Below are 19728 nucleotides of genomic sequence, written 5' to 3' on the forward strand. Positions count from 1 at the left end.
TTAGCAAAATATTATCCCTGTCTAGGGTATTAATATTATCTGACAGGGTATCAGACCACGCTGCAGCAGCACTATTTATGCTGAGGCGATTGCAGGTCTCAGTATATAACCTGAGTGTGTATATACAGACTTCAGGATAGCCTCCTGCTTTTTATCAGCAGGCTCCTTCAAGGTGGCCGTATCCCAAGACGGCAGTGCCACCTTTTTTGACAAACGTGTGAGCGCCTTATCCACCCTAGGGGATATCTCCCAACGTGACCTATCCTCTGGCGGGAAAGGGTACGCCATCAGTAACTTTTTAGAAATTACCAGTTTCTTATTGGGGGAACCCACGCTTCTTTACACACTTCATTCACTCATCTGATGGGGGAACAAAACACTGGCTGCTTTTTCTCCCCAAAAATAAAACCCCTTTTATGTGGTACTTGGGTTCATATCAGAAATGTGTAACACATTTTTCATTGCCGAGATCATGTAACGGATGTTCCTAGTGGATTGTGTATATATATCTCAACCTCGTCGACACTGGAGTCAGACTCTGTGTCGACATCTGTGTCTGCCATCTGAGGTAACGGGCGTTTTTTTTGAGCCCCTGATGGCCTTTGAGACGCCTGGGCAGGCGCGGGCTGAGAAGCCGGCTGTCCCACAGCTGTTATGTCATCCAGCCTTTTATGTAAGGAGTTGACATTGTCGGTTAATACCTTCCACCTATCCATCCACTCTGGTGTCGGCCCCACAGGGGGCGACATCCCATTTATCGGCCTCTGCTCTGCCTCCACGTAACCTTCCTCATCCAACATGTCGACACAGCCGTACCGACACACCGCACACACACAGGGAATGCTCTGACTGAGGACAGGACCCACAAAGTCCTTTGGGGGGACAGAGAGAGAGTATGCCAGCACACACCAGAGCGCTATATAAATGCAGGGATTAACACTATAACTGAGTGATTTTTCCCCCAATAGCTGCTTGTATACATATATTGCGCCTAAATTTAGTGCCCCCCCTCTCTTTTTAACCCTTTGAGCCTGAAAACTACAGGGGAGAGCCTGGGGAGCTGTCTTCCAGCTGCACTGTGAAGAGAAAATGGCGCCAGTGTGCTGAGGGAGATAGCCCCGCCCCTTTTTCGGCTGACTTTTCTCCCGCTTTTTTATGGATTCTGGCAGGGGTAATTTATCACATATATAGCCCTGGGACTATATATTGTGATGATTTGCCAGCCAAGGTGTCTTATATTGCCCTCAGGGCGCCCCCCCCCCAGCGCCCTGCACCCATCAGTGACCGGAGTGTGAGGTGTGCATGAGGAGCAAAGGGGCACAGCTGCAGTGCTGTGCGCTACCTTGTTGAAGACAGAAGTCTTCTGCCGCCGATTTTCCGGAACACTTCTTGCTTCTGGCTCTGTAAGGGGGCCGGCGGCGCGGCTCCGGGAACGAACACCAAGGTCGGGTCCTGCGGTCGATCCCTCTGGAGCTAATGGTGTCCAGTAGCCTAAGAAGCCCAAACTACCACCTGTTAGGTAGGTTCGCTTCTTCTCCCCTTAGTCCCTCGCTGCAGTGAGTCTGTTGCCAGCAGATCTCACTGTAAAATAAAAAACCTAAATATACTTTCTTTCTAGGAGCTCAGGTGAGCCCCTAGGGTGCATCCAGCTCAGCCGGGCACAAGATTCTAACTGAGGTCTGGAGGAGGGTCATAGTGGGAGGAGCCAGTGCACACCAGTTAGTCCTAAAGCTTTCTTTAGTTGTGCCCAGTCTCCTGCGGAGCCGCTATTCCCCATGGTCCTTACGGAGTCCCAGCATCCACTTAGGACGTCAGAGAAATATATATATATATATATATATATATATACATACATACATACATACATACATACATACACACACACACACACACAGAAATATATCTATCTATCTATCAGAAGATACTCCGGCACTCCAGCAGTCCCCTCGCAATGGATTTATAAACTGCAGACCTTGTGCCCCACAGGGCTAAATGATTCACTGGGGTTAATCCATTTTCTACAACGTATCCATTCTTTAATGTTTTATTATTTCATAGTACTACAGTGGGGCACCATGGTGAGTAGTAGCACATTATAATGTACTTTCCTTTATTTTTATGTCCTATTATGTAGGTGACATGTTTTATCCCCATTTCTTCTTTTATTGATTTTGTATTGTCAGCATATATAAAAATTTGTTTACACATACTCACTGGTTTTGGTAAACCAGCACTTTTTTGCAGGCTGGACATAAGTTTTAGAATATTTCAGCTATGTTTTTACACAATGTAAATGTTATTGTGACATCTTTGCACTAGTATGATTGTATGAGGCACAGCGATGTTGACGAATGCTACATTACCTGTTTTAATTAGGTTTCTAGCGTTTCCTAGGTCACGCAGCCGGGACCCGCAACGTCACTGCCGCCTGCTTGCCGGAAGCCAAGAGAGCTGACGGAGCTGCGGGCGGCGTGACTGAGGAGAACGCCGGTGGGAGAGGTCTGAGGGGTAAGTGGGGTTATTTATTGAGCACTTTGGTAACTTGTTAGTTGTTCTGAAGGGAGCACATCCGCGAAACGTTACTTTCAATACACGGATAAATCTCCGAAACGTTACTTTCAATACACGGATAAGTCTCCGAGTGCCGCATCATCATTGTTGTGACATATTATATTAATATATTATACAGATAGATATACAAGTAGAGAAAGAGAGAGAAAAATAAGAATTTACTCACCGGTAATTCTGTTTCTCGTAGTCCGTAGTGGATGCTGGGAACTCCGTAAGGACCATGGGGAATAGCGGGCTCCGAAGGAGGCTGGGCACTCTAGAAAGATCTTAGACTACCTGGTGTGCACTGGCTCCTCCCACTATGACCCTCCTCCAAGCCTCAGTTAGGTACTGTGCCCGGACGAGCGTACACAATAAGGAAGGATTTTGAATCCCGGGTAAGACTCATACCAGCCACACCAATCACACCGAACAACTCGTGATATGAAACCCAGTTAACAGTATGAAACGATAGAGCCTCTCAACAGACGGCTCAACAATAACCCGATTTAGTTAACAATAACTATGTACAAGTATTGCAGATAGACCGCACTTGGGATGGGCGCCCAGCATCCACTACGGACTACGAGAAACAGAATTACCGGTGAGTAAATTCTTATTTTCTCTAACGTCCTAGTGGATGCTGGGAACTCCGTAAGGACCATGGGGATTATACCAAAGCTCCCAAACGGGCGGGAGAGTGCGGATGACTCTGCAGCACCGAATGAGAGAACTCCAGGTCCTCCTCAGCCAGGGTATCAAATTTATAGAATTTTGCAAACGTGTTTGCCCCTGACCAAGTAGCTGCTCGGCAAAGTTGTAAAGCCGAGACCCCTCGGGCAGCCGCCCAAGATGAGCCCACCTTCCTTGTGGAATGGGCATTGACAGATTTAGGCTGTGGCAGGCCTGCCACAGTATGTGCAAGCTGAATTGTACTACAAATCCAACGAGCAATAGTCTGCTTAGAAGCAGGAGCACCCAGCTTGTTGGGTGCATATAGGATAAACAGCGAGTCAGATTTTCTGACTCCAGCCGTCCTGGAAACATATATTTGCAGGGCCCTGACAACGTCTAGCAACTTGGAGTCCTCCAAATCCTTAGTAGCCGCAGGCACCACAATAGGCTGGTTCAGGTGAAACGCTGACACCACCTTAGGGAGAAACTGGGGACGAGTCCTCAATTCTGCCCTATCCATATGAAAAATCAGATAAGGGCTTTTACATGATAAAGCCGCCAATTCTGACACTCGCCTGGCTGATGCCAAGGCCAATAACATGACCACTTTCCACGTGAGATATTTCAGATCCACGGTTTTTAGTGGCTCAAACCAATGTGATTTCAAGAAATTCAACATCACGTTGAGATCCCACGGTGCCACAGGAGGCACAAATGGGGGCTGAATATGCAGCACTCCTTTCACAAATGTCTGAACTTCAGGTACTGAAGCTAGTTCCTTTTGAAAGAAAATCGACAGAGCCGAGATCTGTACTTTAATGGAGCCTAGTTTTAGGCCCATATTCACTCCTGCTTGCAGGAAATGTAGAAATCGACCCAGTTGAAATTCCTCTGTTGGGGCCTTTTTGGCCTCGCACCATGCAACATATTTCCGCCATATGCGGTGATAATGTTTTGCCGTAACATCTTTCCTGGCTTTAATAAGCGTAGGAATGACTTCCTCCGGAATGCCCTTTTCCTTCAGGATCCGGCGTTCAACCGCCATGCCGTCAAACGCAGCCGCGGTAAGTCTTGGAACAGGCAGGGGCCCTGCTGTAGCAGGTCCTGTCTGAGCGGCAGGGACCAAGGGTCCTCTGAGATCATCTCTTGAAGTTCCGGGTACCACGCTCTTCTTGGCCAATCCGGAACCACGAGAATTGTGTTTACTCCTCGCTTTCTTATTATTCTCAGTACCTTTGGTATGAGAGGTAGAGGAGGGAACACATATACTGACCGGTACACCCACGGTGTCACTAGGGCGTCCACCGCTATCGCCTGAGGGTCTCTTGACCTGGCGCAATACTTCTCTAGTTTTTTGTTTATGCGGGACGCCATCATGTCCACCTGTGGACGACCCCATTGATTTACAATCATTTTGAAGACTTCTGGATGAAGTCCCCACTCTCCCGGGTGGAGGTCGTGCCTGCTGAGAAAGTCTGCTTCCCAGTTGTCCACTCCCGGGATGAACACTGCTGACAGTGCTAGTACATGATTCTCCGCCCATCGGAGAATTTTTGTGGCTTCTGCCATCGCTGTCCTGCTTCTTGTGCCGCCTTGTCGATTCACATGGGCGACTGCCGTGATGTTGTCTGACTGGATCAGCACCGGCTGGTGTAGAAGCAGGGATTTTGCTTGACTTAGGGCATTGTAAATGGCCCTTAGTTCCAGAATATTTATGTGAAGGGCAGTCTCCTGACTTGACCATAGTCCCTGGAAATTTCTTCCCTTTGTGACTGCCCCCCAGCCCCGTAGGCTGGCATCCGTGGTCACCAGGACCCAGTCCTGTATGCCGAATCTGCGGCCCTCCAGAAGATGAGCACTGTTCAGCCACCACAGAAGAGACACCCTGGTTCGTGGAGACAGGGTTATTAAACGATGCATCTGAAGATGCGATCCGGACCACTTGTCCAACAGGTTCCACTGAAAGATTCTGGCATGGAACCTGCCGAATGGAATTGCTTCGTAAGAAGCTACCATCTTTCCCAGGACCCGCGTGCAGTGATGCACCGATACCTGTTTTGGTTTTAGGAGGTCTCTGACTAGAGAAGACAACTCCCTGGCTTTCTCCTCCGGGAGAAACACTTTTTTCTGGGCCGTGTCCAGAATCATTCCCAGGAACATTAGACGTGTCGTGGGGACCAGCTGTGACTTTGGGATATTCAGAATCCAACCGTGCTGGCTCAGCACTTCCTGAGATAGTGCTACTCCCACTAACAACTGTTCCTTGGATCGTGCCTTTATTAGGAGATCGTCCAAGTATGGGATAATTAAAACTCCCTTTTTTCGAAGGAGTATCATCATTTCCGCCATAACCTTGGTAAATACCCTCGGTGCCGTGGAGAGTCCAAACGGCAGCGTCTGGAATTGGTAATGGCAATCCTGTACCACAAATCTGAGGTACTCCTGGTGAGAATTGTAAATGGGGACATGCAGGTAAGCATCCTTGATGTCCAGGGATACCATGTAATCCCCCTCGTCCAGGCTTGCAATAACCGCCCTGAGCGATTCCATCTTGAACTTGAATTTTTTTATGTATGTGTTCAAGGACTTCAAATTTAGAATGGGTCTCACCGAACCGTCCGGTTTCGGTACCACAAATAGTGTGGAATAGTAACCCGGCCTTGTTGAAGTAGGGGTACCTTGATTATCACCTGCTGGGAATACAGCTTGTGAATTGCCGCTAGCACTGCCTCCCTGTCTGAGGGAGCAATCGGCAAGGCGGATTTTAGGAAACGGCGGGGTGGAATCGCCTCGAATTCCAGCCTGTATCCCTGAGATACTATTTGAAGGATCCAGGGATCTACCTGTGAGCGAACCCACTGATCGCTGAAATTCCTGAGGCGGGCCCCCACCGTACCTGGCTCCGCTTGTGAAGCCCCACCGTCATGCGGCGGACTTGGAAGAGGAAGCGGGGGAGGACTTTTGTTCCTGGGAACCTGCTGTTTGCTGCAGCCTTTTTCCCCTGCCTCTGCCTCTAGACAGAAAAGACCCTCCTTTTCCCCGCTTATTTTTCTGGGATCGAAAGGACTGAACCTGATAAAATGGCGCCTTCTTAGGCTGTGAGGGGACATGGGGTAAAAATGCTGACTTCCCAGACGTTGCTGTGGAAACTAGGTCGGAGAGACCATCCCCAAATAATTCCTCCCCTTTATAAGGCAAAACTTCCATGTGCCTTTTGGAATCTGCATCTCCAGTCCACTGGCGAGTCCATAAGCATCTCCTAGCAGAGATAGATAGTGCACTTACTTTAGATGCCAGCCGGCAGATTTCCCTCTGTGCATCTCTCATGTATAAGACTGAGTCTTTGATATGGTCAATTGTTAACAGGATCGTGTCTCTGTCTAGTGTGTCAATATTTTCTGACAGGTTATCTGACCATGCAGCGGCAGCACTGCACATCCAAGCTGACGCAATTGCTGGTCTGAGTATAATGCCTGAGTGTGTATATACAGACTTCAGGATCGCCTCCTGCCTTCTATCAGCAGGTTCCTTAAGGGCGGCCGTATCCTGGGACGGTAGTGCCACCTTTTTTGACAAACGTGTGAGCGCTTTATCCACCCTCGGGGGTGTTTCCCAACGTAACCTATCCTCTGGCGGGAAAGGGAACGCCATTAGTAATTTCTTAGGAATCACCAATTTCTTATCAGGGGAAGCCCACGCTTCTTCACACACTTCATTTAATTCATCTGACGGGGGAAAAACTACAGGTAGTTTTTTCTCCCCAAACATAATACCCTTTTTTGTGGTACCTGGATGTAAATCAGAAATATTTAACACCTCTTTCATTGCCTCAATCATGCAGCGAATGGCCTTAACGGGCATTAAATTTGACTCATCGTCGTCGACACTGGCGTCAGTATCCGTGTCGACATCTACTTGTGCCACCTGAGATAACGGGCGTTTTAGAGCCCCTGATGACTTTTGAGACCCTTGGACCGGCACGAGCTGAAGACTCGGCTGTCCCACAGTCGGCATGTCGTCAAATTTTTTATGTAAGGAGTCTATACGTGCACTCATTTCTTGCCATAATACCATCCACTCCGGTGTCTGCCCCGCAGGGGGTGACATCTCTGCTAAAGGCATCTGCTCCCCCTCCACATCATTATCCTCCTCAAACATGTCGACACAGCCGTACCGACACACTCCACACACACAGGGAATGCTCAAATAGAGGACAGGACCCACAAAAGCCCTTTGGGGGGACAGAGTAAGAGTATGCCAGCACACACCAGAGCGCTATATATATACAGGGACTAACTGAGTTATGTCCCTAATAGCTGCTTATACTGTATACAGTGCCAATTTAGTGCCCCCCCTCTCTTTTTCCCTCTTACTGTATTGTAGAAATGCAGGGAAGAGCCAGGGAGCTTCCTTCCAGCCGAGCTGTGAGGGAAAAATGGCGCCAGTGTGCTGAGGAGATAGGCTCCGCCCCTTTTTCGCGGCCTATTCTCCCGCTTATTTTGGGATTCTGGCAGGGGTATTTACCTCATATATAGCCCCAGGGGCTATATATTGAGGTATTTTAGCCAGCCAAGGTGTTTTTATTGCTGCCTCAGAGCGCCCCCCCCCAGCGCTCTGCACCCTCAGTGACCGGAGTGTGAAGTGTGTATGAGGAGCAATGGCGCACAGCTGCAGTGCTGTGCGCTACCTTGGTGAAGACAGGATGTCTTCATGCCGCCGATTTTCCGGACCATCTTCCTGCTTCTGGCTCTGTAAGGGGGACGGCGGCGCGGCTCCGGGACCGAACATCAAGGCTGGGCCTGCGGTCGATCCCTCTGGAGCTAATGGTGTCCAGTAGCCTAAGAAGCCCAATCCGGCTGCAAGCAGGCGAGTTCGCTTCTTCTCCCCTTAGTCCCTCGCTGCAGTGAGCCTGTTGCCAGCAGGTCTCACTGAAAAAAAAAAAATTCTAAGACTATAACTTTCTAAGAGCTCAGGAGAGCCCCTAGTGTGCATCCAACCTCGGCCGGGCACGAAATCTAACTGAGGCTTGGAGGAGGGTCATAGTGGGAGGAGCCAGTGCACACCAGGTAGTCTAAGATCTTTCTAGAGTGCCCAGCCTCCTTCGGAGCCCGCTATTCCCCATGGTCCTTACGGAGTTCCCAGCATCCACTAGGACGTTAGAGAAATATGTGTGTGCGCGCCATCCACCCTGCTGCCTGTGTTCACTCACCGGCGGCCGCAGCAGTAGGTCCCCCGGATGCCGTAACATTACTTACTGGAGCCTGTGTCCAGACGATTTAAATGAATACATTAAAGTGAATAAAAAAATCTTTATCACCAGACTCTTACTATTCGGGGGCACACTTCATTTTAAAAGTCCTTTATTAAAACTTTAGATATAAGTCACACGGAAATCATTTTTCTTGGAAAGTGCACTAATGACCCTTCAATAAATGAGATTGTTTATCCAAAGCATAGGCCAAAATCCTTTAGGACTCTGTGAAAAAGGCTAGCTCATATCTGGCAAATGTGCTTATTATACGGTATTTAAGACCGATACAAAACATCTAAAATTATTTTATCAACTATATAGGCTTACCATCTGGCAAGGACTAGCCAGTAAGGGTGTGACCAAGAGCAATGTTATTTTGGCCAGATGCCTGAATGAGCTAGGAAAACATTTTGTTATTTTTTCATGAAAAATGGCAACATGATTAATTAAGCACTTGCTAAGCATGCCCACAACCAATTATAATCAGCCTAAATTGCACCTAGCACGTGTGACCCACTCATTCAGTGACCAGGCCAAATGACTGGATACGGTCGTTAGGTCGACACAGATTAGGTTGACAGTCAATAGGTCAACCACTGAAGGGTGACATGCATTAGGTCGACATGTACTAGGTCGACATCCCCCCCCATTTTTTGGACTTTTTCATACTTGACAATCCACGTGGACTACAATTGGGAACGGTAATCTGTGCTGGGCGCAGCGGTAGCAGAGTGAGGAACCCTGCCCGAAGCATGGTGAGCGAAGCAGCCATGCGAGGGGACACGGTGCACTAATTGGGGTTCCCTGTCACTTTACGAAGAAAGCAACACCAACAAAAGTCCAAAAACCCATGTCGACCTAGTACGTCGACCTAATGACCAGGTCGACCTATTGTCCCTGTCAACTTAATGCATGTCCCCCTCCCGTGGTCGACCCACCAACGACCCATACCCCTGGATATATACGGCAGCAGTCTTATTATTCTTCCAGAAAACAGTCATTGGCGTCGGTACATACTGTACTTGTTTAGTGTCTTTTTCTGAGCAAATACTTACATTTCATTGGCAATAAATCCCGTCAGCTCTGACAAGAAGAGAAAGGTGATGAAGAGACAACAGCAGACGGAAACTGTAAGAAAAGAACAGCAAGAGAGAGTGTTACTGGAAGAAATGAAAGGACTGGACTGCACAGTTACATTTACATGAACAGCAGTCTACTCTCACAAGCTACAGGCACAACATGTATTGCACATACAAACCAAATATTGCTCAGATAGCAGCTGTGACTGACTCACACACCTGGACCTATCCCTCCATCTGTAAAAGAAAACAGTATTTGCTCTATGCAAACTTATCCAAGCTATACTAGGCAACCGAAGTGTGTTTATATAAAGGGAATTTAGTGTCCAACGAGAACGTTCATCTCTACACCTAAAAGGACACCTGTAAAATCATTTCAACACAGCATATTTTAAACGGAAGACAAAATGTTACAAACATAGGGATGATCAATCTCTACGCTAACATGTTTCCCAGAGGTCCGTTAAAGGCAAGGTGAAGTATACAACATGCTGTTGTGGCATGGAGAAAGGGGGTTAATAGAGTAAGTTCATTAACATGGTGACGTAGTAAGACTTCCGCACAGCTCAAATCCCAGTAAAGCGGATTAGTCATTTACACAGGTCACAGCTGACAAAGTCCTTGGTCCCGGTGAATGACAATAGGCTTCACCTAGACCAAAAGGTCAGTGTGTTAGCCTCTAAATAGGAGATTATTAAAAAGCGGCAATAGCGTTCTTTACACTTTGTAAACTATTTATGTGACACTACATACTTCAGGCTTAACCTATGAAATGTACAGAGCTAAGTGCATTTTGATGAGAAATACACGTGCAACGTCCCGGCCGGTGCGCCATGTGGGAAATACATGTGGAACGTCCGGGCCGGTGCGCCAGCATAATCTGCGCCATCACGGCTCCACCATAAGTATGCGGTTATGCAGGGCAACCGCTTTCACAGGAGGAGACAGCAAAGTAACTAGCTCATCTCTTGCCGGCATGCCTAGTTTTGCATAAAGCTAGTTAGTGTAGTGCCACCCACTATCACTAAAGATAAAAAAGGTGGAGAAGGCAAAATTTTAAGAGCGCATCTTGCTGCGCGAAAGAGCGCACAGCCATTTCCACTCTGCAAAAAGGCTTATTTTATTTATCAACAGTACATTATATTGTGTCTACACATTACGAATATTTTGATGAGAAAATACATGTACATCAGGCCATGCACCAGTAGAACAATCTTCCTTTCTTACCAAACAAATACACATACACTAGAATGTGAGAGGCAATCCACACAAACACAGGAGAATGGGCTCTGGTTGAAAAGGACTCCATAACCACAGAGCTATGAGGCAGCCAATGGATTTAGCATTAGTCAACACAGAGTCTTGGAGCTCCGAGATTCTGGACAAACTCGTACGTGTTTAGTTTATTTTTTTGTGTTTTTTTTTGTTTTGTTTTTTAAAGCGGCAATCATTTATAAGACAAAACCAACCTGGTTTTGCCTTGTAAAGGTTTGCTGCTTAAAAAAACAAAAACGTACGAGTTTGGCCTGAATCCGAGCGCTGGCCGTCTCGCACTGCCTTACGTCCGGCCCCTGTTCTGCATTTTACATCTTTTATAGAGGAGCACATTTCTAGGCACACCATACACAATGTAAAACAGCTACACTACCTTTCAAAAAAATGGCACATATAATAAAGACAGTCCCAGTATAGCAATAATATCATTCATTTTAGGCTAAAAGTTCTGCTTAGTGATCTACTCCGATGGTTCTAGTAGTGAGACACCAGACTTTGGGGCAGACATACTGTAACAAGCAGTGATAGGAGTCAAGATGTGAGCAAGTGGGCAAGGTGCCCATAGCAACCAACCAGCTTCGAAGTAACATTTATCAAAGTGCATTCTATAAAATGATAGCCATGATCACTTCACCACTTCTACACTCTTGTCACTGCTTGATCCATCTCCCACTTAAACCAGAATATTGGCAAAGTACATCTATTCAAATCAGTAACATGGATGTCAGTGCCAGTACAAAGATAGCTCCACACAGTCATATACGAGTCCCTCATTGCCAGTAGTTGCGCCAGGTCTGTGTCCGTTTTCCTGGACTCCGCAATGGTCCAGGCTGTGTGCGTTTGTTTTTTCACGTATTCCTGAGATATCTAGCAACTCTGGGATCTGGGAGATGCCTGTTCACTGCCATAGCAGTGAGGAATTCACAGAACAGAGTGATGACAATGCTCAGTGACTGAGGGGCAGATGTATTAAGCCTGGAGAAGTGATAAAGCAGTGATAAAGGAATGATAAGTGCACCAGCCAATCAGCTCCTGTCAATTTACATATTGGGAGTTGATTGGCTGGTGTGTTATCACTTTGCACTTATCGCTGCTTTATCACTTCTCCAGGCTTAATACATCTGCCCATAAGTGCTTCTGGTGGGTCACCGCACTGCTAATTTACATAGAAGAAAGCTGATAAAGATGATAATAATAATAATAATAATAATAATAATAATGACTATTTATTTCTTAACAATTTGTTATATAGCGCAGCTAATTCCGTTGCGCTTTACAATTGGAAACAGAGATAAAACAAAACTGGGTAATAAACAGACCTAGAGGTAGGAAGACCCTGCTCGCAAGCTTAAAATCGATAGGGTCCTGACACACCCTGATAAGGCATTGATACACAAGGATAGGTGCTATTTATTGTATAATGGTCACAGCAGGGAGTAGACTATCCCAATATATTCTAAAGGATAGCGTGTTTTTGTAATAATTCATCAACGGTTTTAAAAAATGGCCAACAATATCACAATCTAAGAAATCAAAACATTAAAACATTATGTTTATGCTACTTTGTGGCACATTCAGGTTACATCATTTGGTACAGTCAGGAACACTAAAGTAATTTGTACAGTGTGTTCCATCTGTTCAACAGGAACTAGTCATGTGAAGCTTGTTAGTATTAAATCTCTCCCATGGATCAGTGCTCTGTAAACGTCTTAAGCAGAGGATTCCGCAGACTCTCAGGAGCAGCTGGTCAGCAGACTGACAAGTACAACAACAGAAGCGACAAGTACTAACTGGTCACAACAGCTTTACATCAATGTGCTTCTTCCGCCTACCAGTTACACTCTCTCTTACACGGATCAGTCTGGTCTATCACAGTGCTAACAATCTGCTTTGGAAACCACTAAATGTGGCCTTTTTAAAAGCAGTTGACCGGTCACATGCGGCTGTTAGAGGTTCTCTTAATAATTTTACATCAATCACGATTATAAGATGTCAGAAACTACCTAGTTTGTTACCACATTGCCAAAAGACCACACGCAAAGTCAGTCTGGTCTCAGTGACTTAAGTTATACTCCTTTCAGACCGCCACCTATGAACCCGGGTTATGGGCACATGAGAACGCATAACCCGTGTTCAGGTGTGGCCTGAAAGGTGCAAGGGTTGAAATAGCGCCGGCACTACACTCGTGTGCAGTGTGAGCCGTCAAGTGTGAAAGGGGTCTGGGCCGGGCTCAGAGCCGGTCCTACCCAATATGATGCCCTAGGCAAGATTTTGGCTGGTGCCCCCTAGAACCAAAGCTAGTTCCGCCTCTGAGCCTGCACCCCTTTCCCACACCATCACCCCTCACCCATAGCAGTCCTTATTTTGGTTTTCCTACCCCCTGTAATTTAAATAAGAACAGTGTGCACATTCGGCGCACATGCCAAAAAGGTATGTGTTCTTGCTGGGAAGGGGCATGGCCACACAATAGTACCCCCAATTCAAATTATGCCACACAGTACTGCAACTTTGTTCGCAATTTATCATGCGATAGTGTCCCTTATTCACATTACATCACACAGTAGTACCACTTTACCTTATATACGTTACTCCTCTCGGTAGTGCCCCTCATTCACATAACATCATACTGAATTGCTCCTTATTCACACACCATATTGCTCCTTATTCACATTACGCCACACCATATTGCTCTTTATTCACATTAGACCACACAGCAGTGCCCTTTCTATACATTATGCCACACAGTAGAGCACATTATACACATAATGCCACACATTAGTAATGCATTTATGCACATAATACCACAGTAATGCCCCTTACACATATGACACACATTATTAATGTCCTTAGAAACATAATGCGCCTTACACATTATGCCAACCCTTATTAATGCCCTTATACACATGTCACTTACACATATGCTGCACATTATTAATGCCCTTATACAGATAATGACACACATAATGTCCCTTACACATATGCCGCACATTATTAGTGCCCTTATACACATAATGACACACATAGTGCCCCTTACACGTCACACATTATTAGTGCCCTTATACACATATTGACACACATAGTGCCCTTTACACATTTGCTGCACATTATTAATGCATTTATACACATGAAACGCATAATGACCCTTACACATATGCTGAACACTATTGCACAACCAACTCACACACACACAGCACTCACACGGCCGCTAACACTGTGACCTCTGGATACAGATGTGTCCTCATACATCTTGCCTCAATACACCATGCAGCAGGAGATACCTGGCGTGAGTCAACTGGTAGCTCTGATAACATCGGGTGCCTATTTTTGATGAAAATGCATCTTATTTGCATTGCTGTGTGGCTAGGATGCACAAGGAGCTTCTGCTGATTAATATGATATGCGGCATGCCTACATTCTGTGTGCGTCTGTGGCTGTATATGCATACGAAATGCTACACACAGAATATAGGCATGCCGCATATCATTTTAATCAACAGGAGCTGCTTATGCCCTAGGCAACTGCCTAGTTTGCCTATGCCTAGGGCCGGCTCTGGCCGGGCTGCACTCGGGTTGGACTTGTGTTCAAAATCCAGGGTGCAACCCCGCATTTAGATCTGAAAGGGGCTTAAGTGTCACCAGGATGCTAATACAAGGACATATAAGGAACATGAGTAAGAGAAGAGTGGCTTAAGGAACCGTGTTTATTTTAGACAAGGGTGCAATTTACAAAGAGTGGCTTATAACCGGGTTCCATGCAAGTCCATGTGAGTTGCTACGTTTTACATCTGTGTCTGCTAGCTGAAAGACTCCTTTTTATTTATCTATTAATCTGTTTGACTGGTGAGGTCTATTAAATGTCTTTTCATACATAACATTTTGGTATATTTATACCTCCCATATGAGGACCGTTTGGATTTTATTGAATAGACGAGTCCAGTACAAAAAAAAACATTATAGGCTGAGTTTCCAGATTGTATATAGTAAGCAGATAACTGAAGGGACTGAGGGTCTTATTCAGCTGCAAGTCGGGCGATTATCGGGTGACCCGCAATTTGTGATTGTTCTGCAATCGTATCTTGCTGGGATGCAATCACAGGTTAATTGACAGGTGGCAGGCATTCGTGGGCATACACATGGAGTTTATTCGGAGTGGTCAGAAAAATGCAGGCATGTCATGGCCGTTTTTGGGGCGTGCATCGGACGTCAGCTGCGATTAAAAACATGGCACCACTATGACTGGGGCCGCAGCTAACCTGCGTATGCCCGGGTCAACCAGTATGGCCAATGGTGCTCAAGTTCTGCGAAGCATTCGGAATTCAGTGTCTTGGAACCCTTCATTTAGTATACAAGGATTTCTGTTGGACCTGTTTTTGAGAAAATTGAGGATTTTTCCAGCAACTCGCTGGTGAATATTATTCTGGAAAATTAAATGATCGCCACATCTCTGCAGTTATATTATTTATTCTGAGTTTAGTGAGAGACAGTGCTGCTAATTTAATAGGTGGCTGCAGAAGGGATGGTTTGTGCCTTGGGACTCATTCTGCTGGATGTTTTGAATTAGGATTATATCCGTAAAAAATAATATCTATTTTGGCAGCAACACTCAAGAATTGGACCTACTGTATATAGTTTTTTTTATATATTATTGTGTTTCTTTATTACATTGTAATATTTAAGCTAAGATAGTGCTACTTTACTTTTGTACTGCTGGATAGGTGGCTGGCTAGCCCACAGCATGCTCACTCTTGCGGTGGTTAGAGTGAGTATTCTATGTCCATGGGGAGGAAGTCTGAAGTGGCATTACTATGGGGGGATGCAGACCACCCCGAGTGACACCTTCCGGGGAGGCAAACACCAAAATGACAGAAGCCGGGAGCAGGCACTACATGATAACAGTGCCCCAGTTTTATGGATGTGCTGAGGCCAGGGACAGCGTCTTCCTAAGCAGATTTCCTGACCACAGCTGAGCAGTCCTAGTCGTCATTCTGAATAAGCTTTGGCTTACGCAGATAACCAATTGTCGCGATGGTGATTCGATTCTTCATCTCCAGAGGAGCTGGTTGGTTGTTTTTTATCCATCTCCAAGATTTGATAAATCTAACCCATAATATCCTGAGGTTTACTTGTTCTCCATTATTAATAATGACAAATTTAGCATACAGAGGTACATTAATGTATTAAAGAATAATATAGGCAGGGCTGTCTTTGCCATTGGGCTTAATGAGCAGTTGCACAAGGTCTGATAGCCGAGGGGTACCAGATTTTTGAAGATTGGCCCTGGGGAACCAGAGATATTGAACTTCAAAGCAGTGGTCCCTATCCGAGCCTGTTAATTGCTCTTCCTGGCCAGATACCTCTGGTTCTGTCTGACATTATTCAAAGGGCTGGGACTCTCCCCTTTAGGTGGACATTGGTAGGTTGTCTCTACTATGCCCAGAACCAGAGATATCGGCCTTCCAGCAGCAGGTCCTTGCTCCACGTGCCTGGGATGTAGTTTTATATTTGTGTTGGCTCCGGCTCCTGAACCCGATCTCCAAGACCCCAGTACCTCCTAAAAGGTGGAACGCTCTACTTTATCTAATTGAAAGCTAAGAAATCCACTTCCACAAACCGGAGACATCCGTGGTCAAGCAAGCTGCCTTCCCACTGGAAATTATGATTTTTAACATACCCTTCAACTGTACCTATTTGGCAGGTACAGTATCTTTTTTATGGTCTGTACCAGCCAAAAGTGGCTTTGTACCGGATTCAGCATCTCCCTATTCCTACAGACTCCTTTGGCAGCGCCGCGGGACATGCTCCTTTACTCGTGGCCATGGACATGCTCCTTTACTCCTAATGTGTACGGATTTTTTGTTCTACAATGTTGGAGGGTATGTATTAAGCCCACTCTACTATCCACCCCTCCACTGTGTATGAAACACTCCCTACCACCCTGGAGGCTATGTACTTGGGCCCCTTGATTCAGCTCAATGCCCCTCTTCTACAGTTTAGTGTTCTCCCTCCCGATGTCATTAATCCCCCCCCCCCCCATCCTTGCAGTAAAGGAGTAATAAGCAGAGAGAACACCCCCAAACACACACAAGACACCCCCAGTCATCGCCGATAGCACGCCTACCACTAGAGGATGGGTAAGGGCCCCAGTGCATTGCTTTGCCCAGGGGCCTACACTGCTGGTAAGATGGCCCTGAATATAAGTTAAGTCACAGCAAACCTCTTTTTAATAACTCTTCTATGTTTGAACACTTATTTTGTTTAATATTTAACTTTCTGCTAATTAATATCCTGTGAATTGTGGATATTTTTTATTTAAAAAAACTCTATAAGTTACATTTTATACGACGCATCTCAAACTAACAGTATACTCAATTAGACCAACATTAGAGAGAAATAAAGAGCTGCTGCCTAAAGGTAGGTACTCACTGTCCAATCTTTTGATCGGAACGACAATTGGGACGATTATTTGCCTAAAAGAAAGTCCTGATATCTATGCTACACACTTTATTTTTTTTATTTTTTTCAATTGTCTGATGGAAAAAATTCAGATTAAATCAATGTGGTCAAAGAATGCACACACACTGGTCGACATCAGTTGATTGTGGTCGACAGATTGAGATCTGATAACCAAAACAATCAGGTTGTGGGCAAGATTTGTGCAAGTTATTGGCAAAACTTCAAAATGATCCTTTATACACACACACACACACACACACACACACACACACACACACACACACACACACACTATATATACAATAAAATTATGTTGGCATTTGAAGATTACACTGCATTCAGTCATTTAAGCAAAGCACATTCAGGACAGGTTATCTTTCATGAAAGGGACCTTTCTTGGGCTCCAAAGTCCATTCACGTAATTAGGTTTCATGAAATACATTTTTTTTTTATCTTAGACGATTGCTTCACTGTTATTATCGATCATGGCTATTTTGGTATTGCTAAGCTTTTCCTAATTCATGGATACTTGAAATGTACTTATTATTATTATATTTCATGTTTGCCTAATAAATTGTAACGGTTGTTTTGGATACATTATTTTATATATATTTTTTTATTGTGTTAAAGGAATTCAAGCCCCGTGTTCCCTTTTTTTACCTATTCAAATTTAGAAATAACTGGCAAGTGGTCAGCCAAAGCTATCGTTTGTGTTTTGGCCTAATTTTGGGAGAAAAGGGATTTTTTGTTACTAAAATCATAGGTCTTACTACTGCAGGAGAATAGACAGCTAGGAACAAAACTTTCAGCAATGTTTCTGGTATTAATGTATTTTCAATGTATTGCTCATTATTCTGCACTAACTATATCACATGCTGAAGGAAATGCTGGAGCCATATTTCTCTAATGCCAGGTACATACTATTACAGGTTGAGTATCCCTTATCCAAAATGCTTGGGACCAGAGGTATTTTGGATATGGGATTTTTCCGTATTTTGGAATAATTGCATACCATAATGAGATATCATGGTGATGGGACCCAAGTCTAAGCACAGAATGTATTTATGTTACATATACACCTTATACACACAGCCTGAAGGTAATTTTAGCCAATATTTTTTCATAACTTTGTGCATTAAACAAAGTGTGTCTACATGTACACTATTCATTTATGTTTCATATACACCTTATACACACAGCCTGAAGGTCATTTAATACAATATTTTTAATAACTTTGTGTATTAAACAAAGTTTGTGTACATTGAGCCATCAGAAAACAAAGGTTTCACTATCTCACTCCAAAAAGTCCGTATTTCGGAATATTCCGTATTTTGGAATATTTGGATATGGGATACTCAACCGTACTATTATTATGGCATCACAAGGGTTCTACAGCACCTAACAAACAAACAAATACAAAACAAGAAAACAATGACTAATGGGCCCTACACACTGGGCGATAATACTCAAAGATATGAACGAGATACCGTTCATATCTTTCAGTGTGGAGGCACCAGCGATGAACGATGCGCGGCCCCGCACTCGTTCATCGCTGGTGCCCAGTCGCTTGTACATGCAGGCCAATATGGACGATCTCGTACATATTTGCCTGCACTTCCATGGAGCTGGGTGACTGACCCCCCCCTCCGGGTCACCCGTCGGGCAGCTCGGCGGCTGATCTGCCAGTGTGTAGGGCCCATTACAGTAGAAGACAATGTAGGACAAATACATGGTACATTAACATTGCTGCATCAGGGGATAGGAGACTGAAATAATCATCAGGGTGGCAGAAACAGATGATTCGTGCTATTTTAAGGAGTATGGAGTAGGAAATAGCCTAAGAGAGGGAAAAGCACATGAGGGGAGAGGGCCCTGCTCATTAAAGTTTACATTCTGAGTGCTATTCTTAGCACTTACTACCACCACTGTGGTGCTCCTGTACACTTTTTCTCCATAAACTCCCATCCAATTACAATAATTACATTGCTCCAACTTATATTATCAAACAAACATAGATGACCTTCTACAATTATATTACTTATATAACATTTATTCTAGGATACCTTTCACATATATTGTTAAACAGTTAGTGTTGCAATCATATAATCACTGCGCCTGATGGCCGGGGATAAGCAGATCTTGAAAGATTACTTTGTGCGGCACAAAAGAGCACTGTTACATTATCAGTCTTGTGCAAATCACTATTGATGTCAGAGGAAATAAATACCAGGAAGAAACGTCTTAGCCGACATGTGACTTGAAATTGAACATTGTGATTTCAGCTTAAAAACAGAGTTCACATTCCAAATGCCTAATTACATTTTTCAGCAAGAACACAAATGAAAAGAAACAGGGAAATTGTATGGTTGTCTTGGCTTGGAAAGCAACAAAATAAAATTGTTCTCTGTACAAATGGGTGAACATTTGTACAACCGTGTTAAAACCA

At 44.9% G+C, this 19728-nt stretch overlaps 1 protein-coding gene across 1 annotated transcript in view; it reads right to left on the reverse strand.

Moving 5' to 3' along the window:
• ERGIC1 (endoplasmic reticulum-golgi intermediate compartment 1) overlaps positions 1-19728 on the reverse strand; it is a 244021-nt gene that overhangs the window by 152894 nt on the left and 71399 nt on the right. The window contains exon 3 of the mRNA XM_063928069.1: positions 9532-9604. Within this exon, the coding sequence (XP_063784139.1) occupies positions 9532-9604 (73 nt within the window). The remainder of the gene's footprint in view (positions 1-9531; positions 9605-19728) is intronic.

Source organism: Pseudophryne corroboree, chromosome 6, assembly GCF_028390025.1.
Source record: "Pseudophryne corroboree isolate aPseCor3 chromosome 6, aPseCor3.hap2, whole genome shotgun sequence".
Classification (NCBI taxonomy): Eukaryota; Metazoa; Chordata; class Amphibia; order Anura; family Myobatrachidae; genus Pseudophryne; species Pseudophryne corroboree.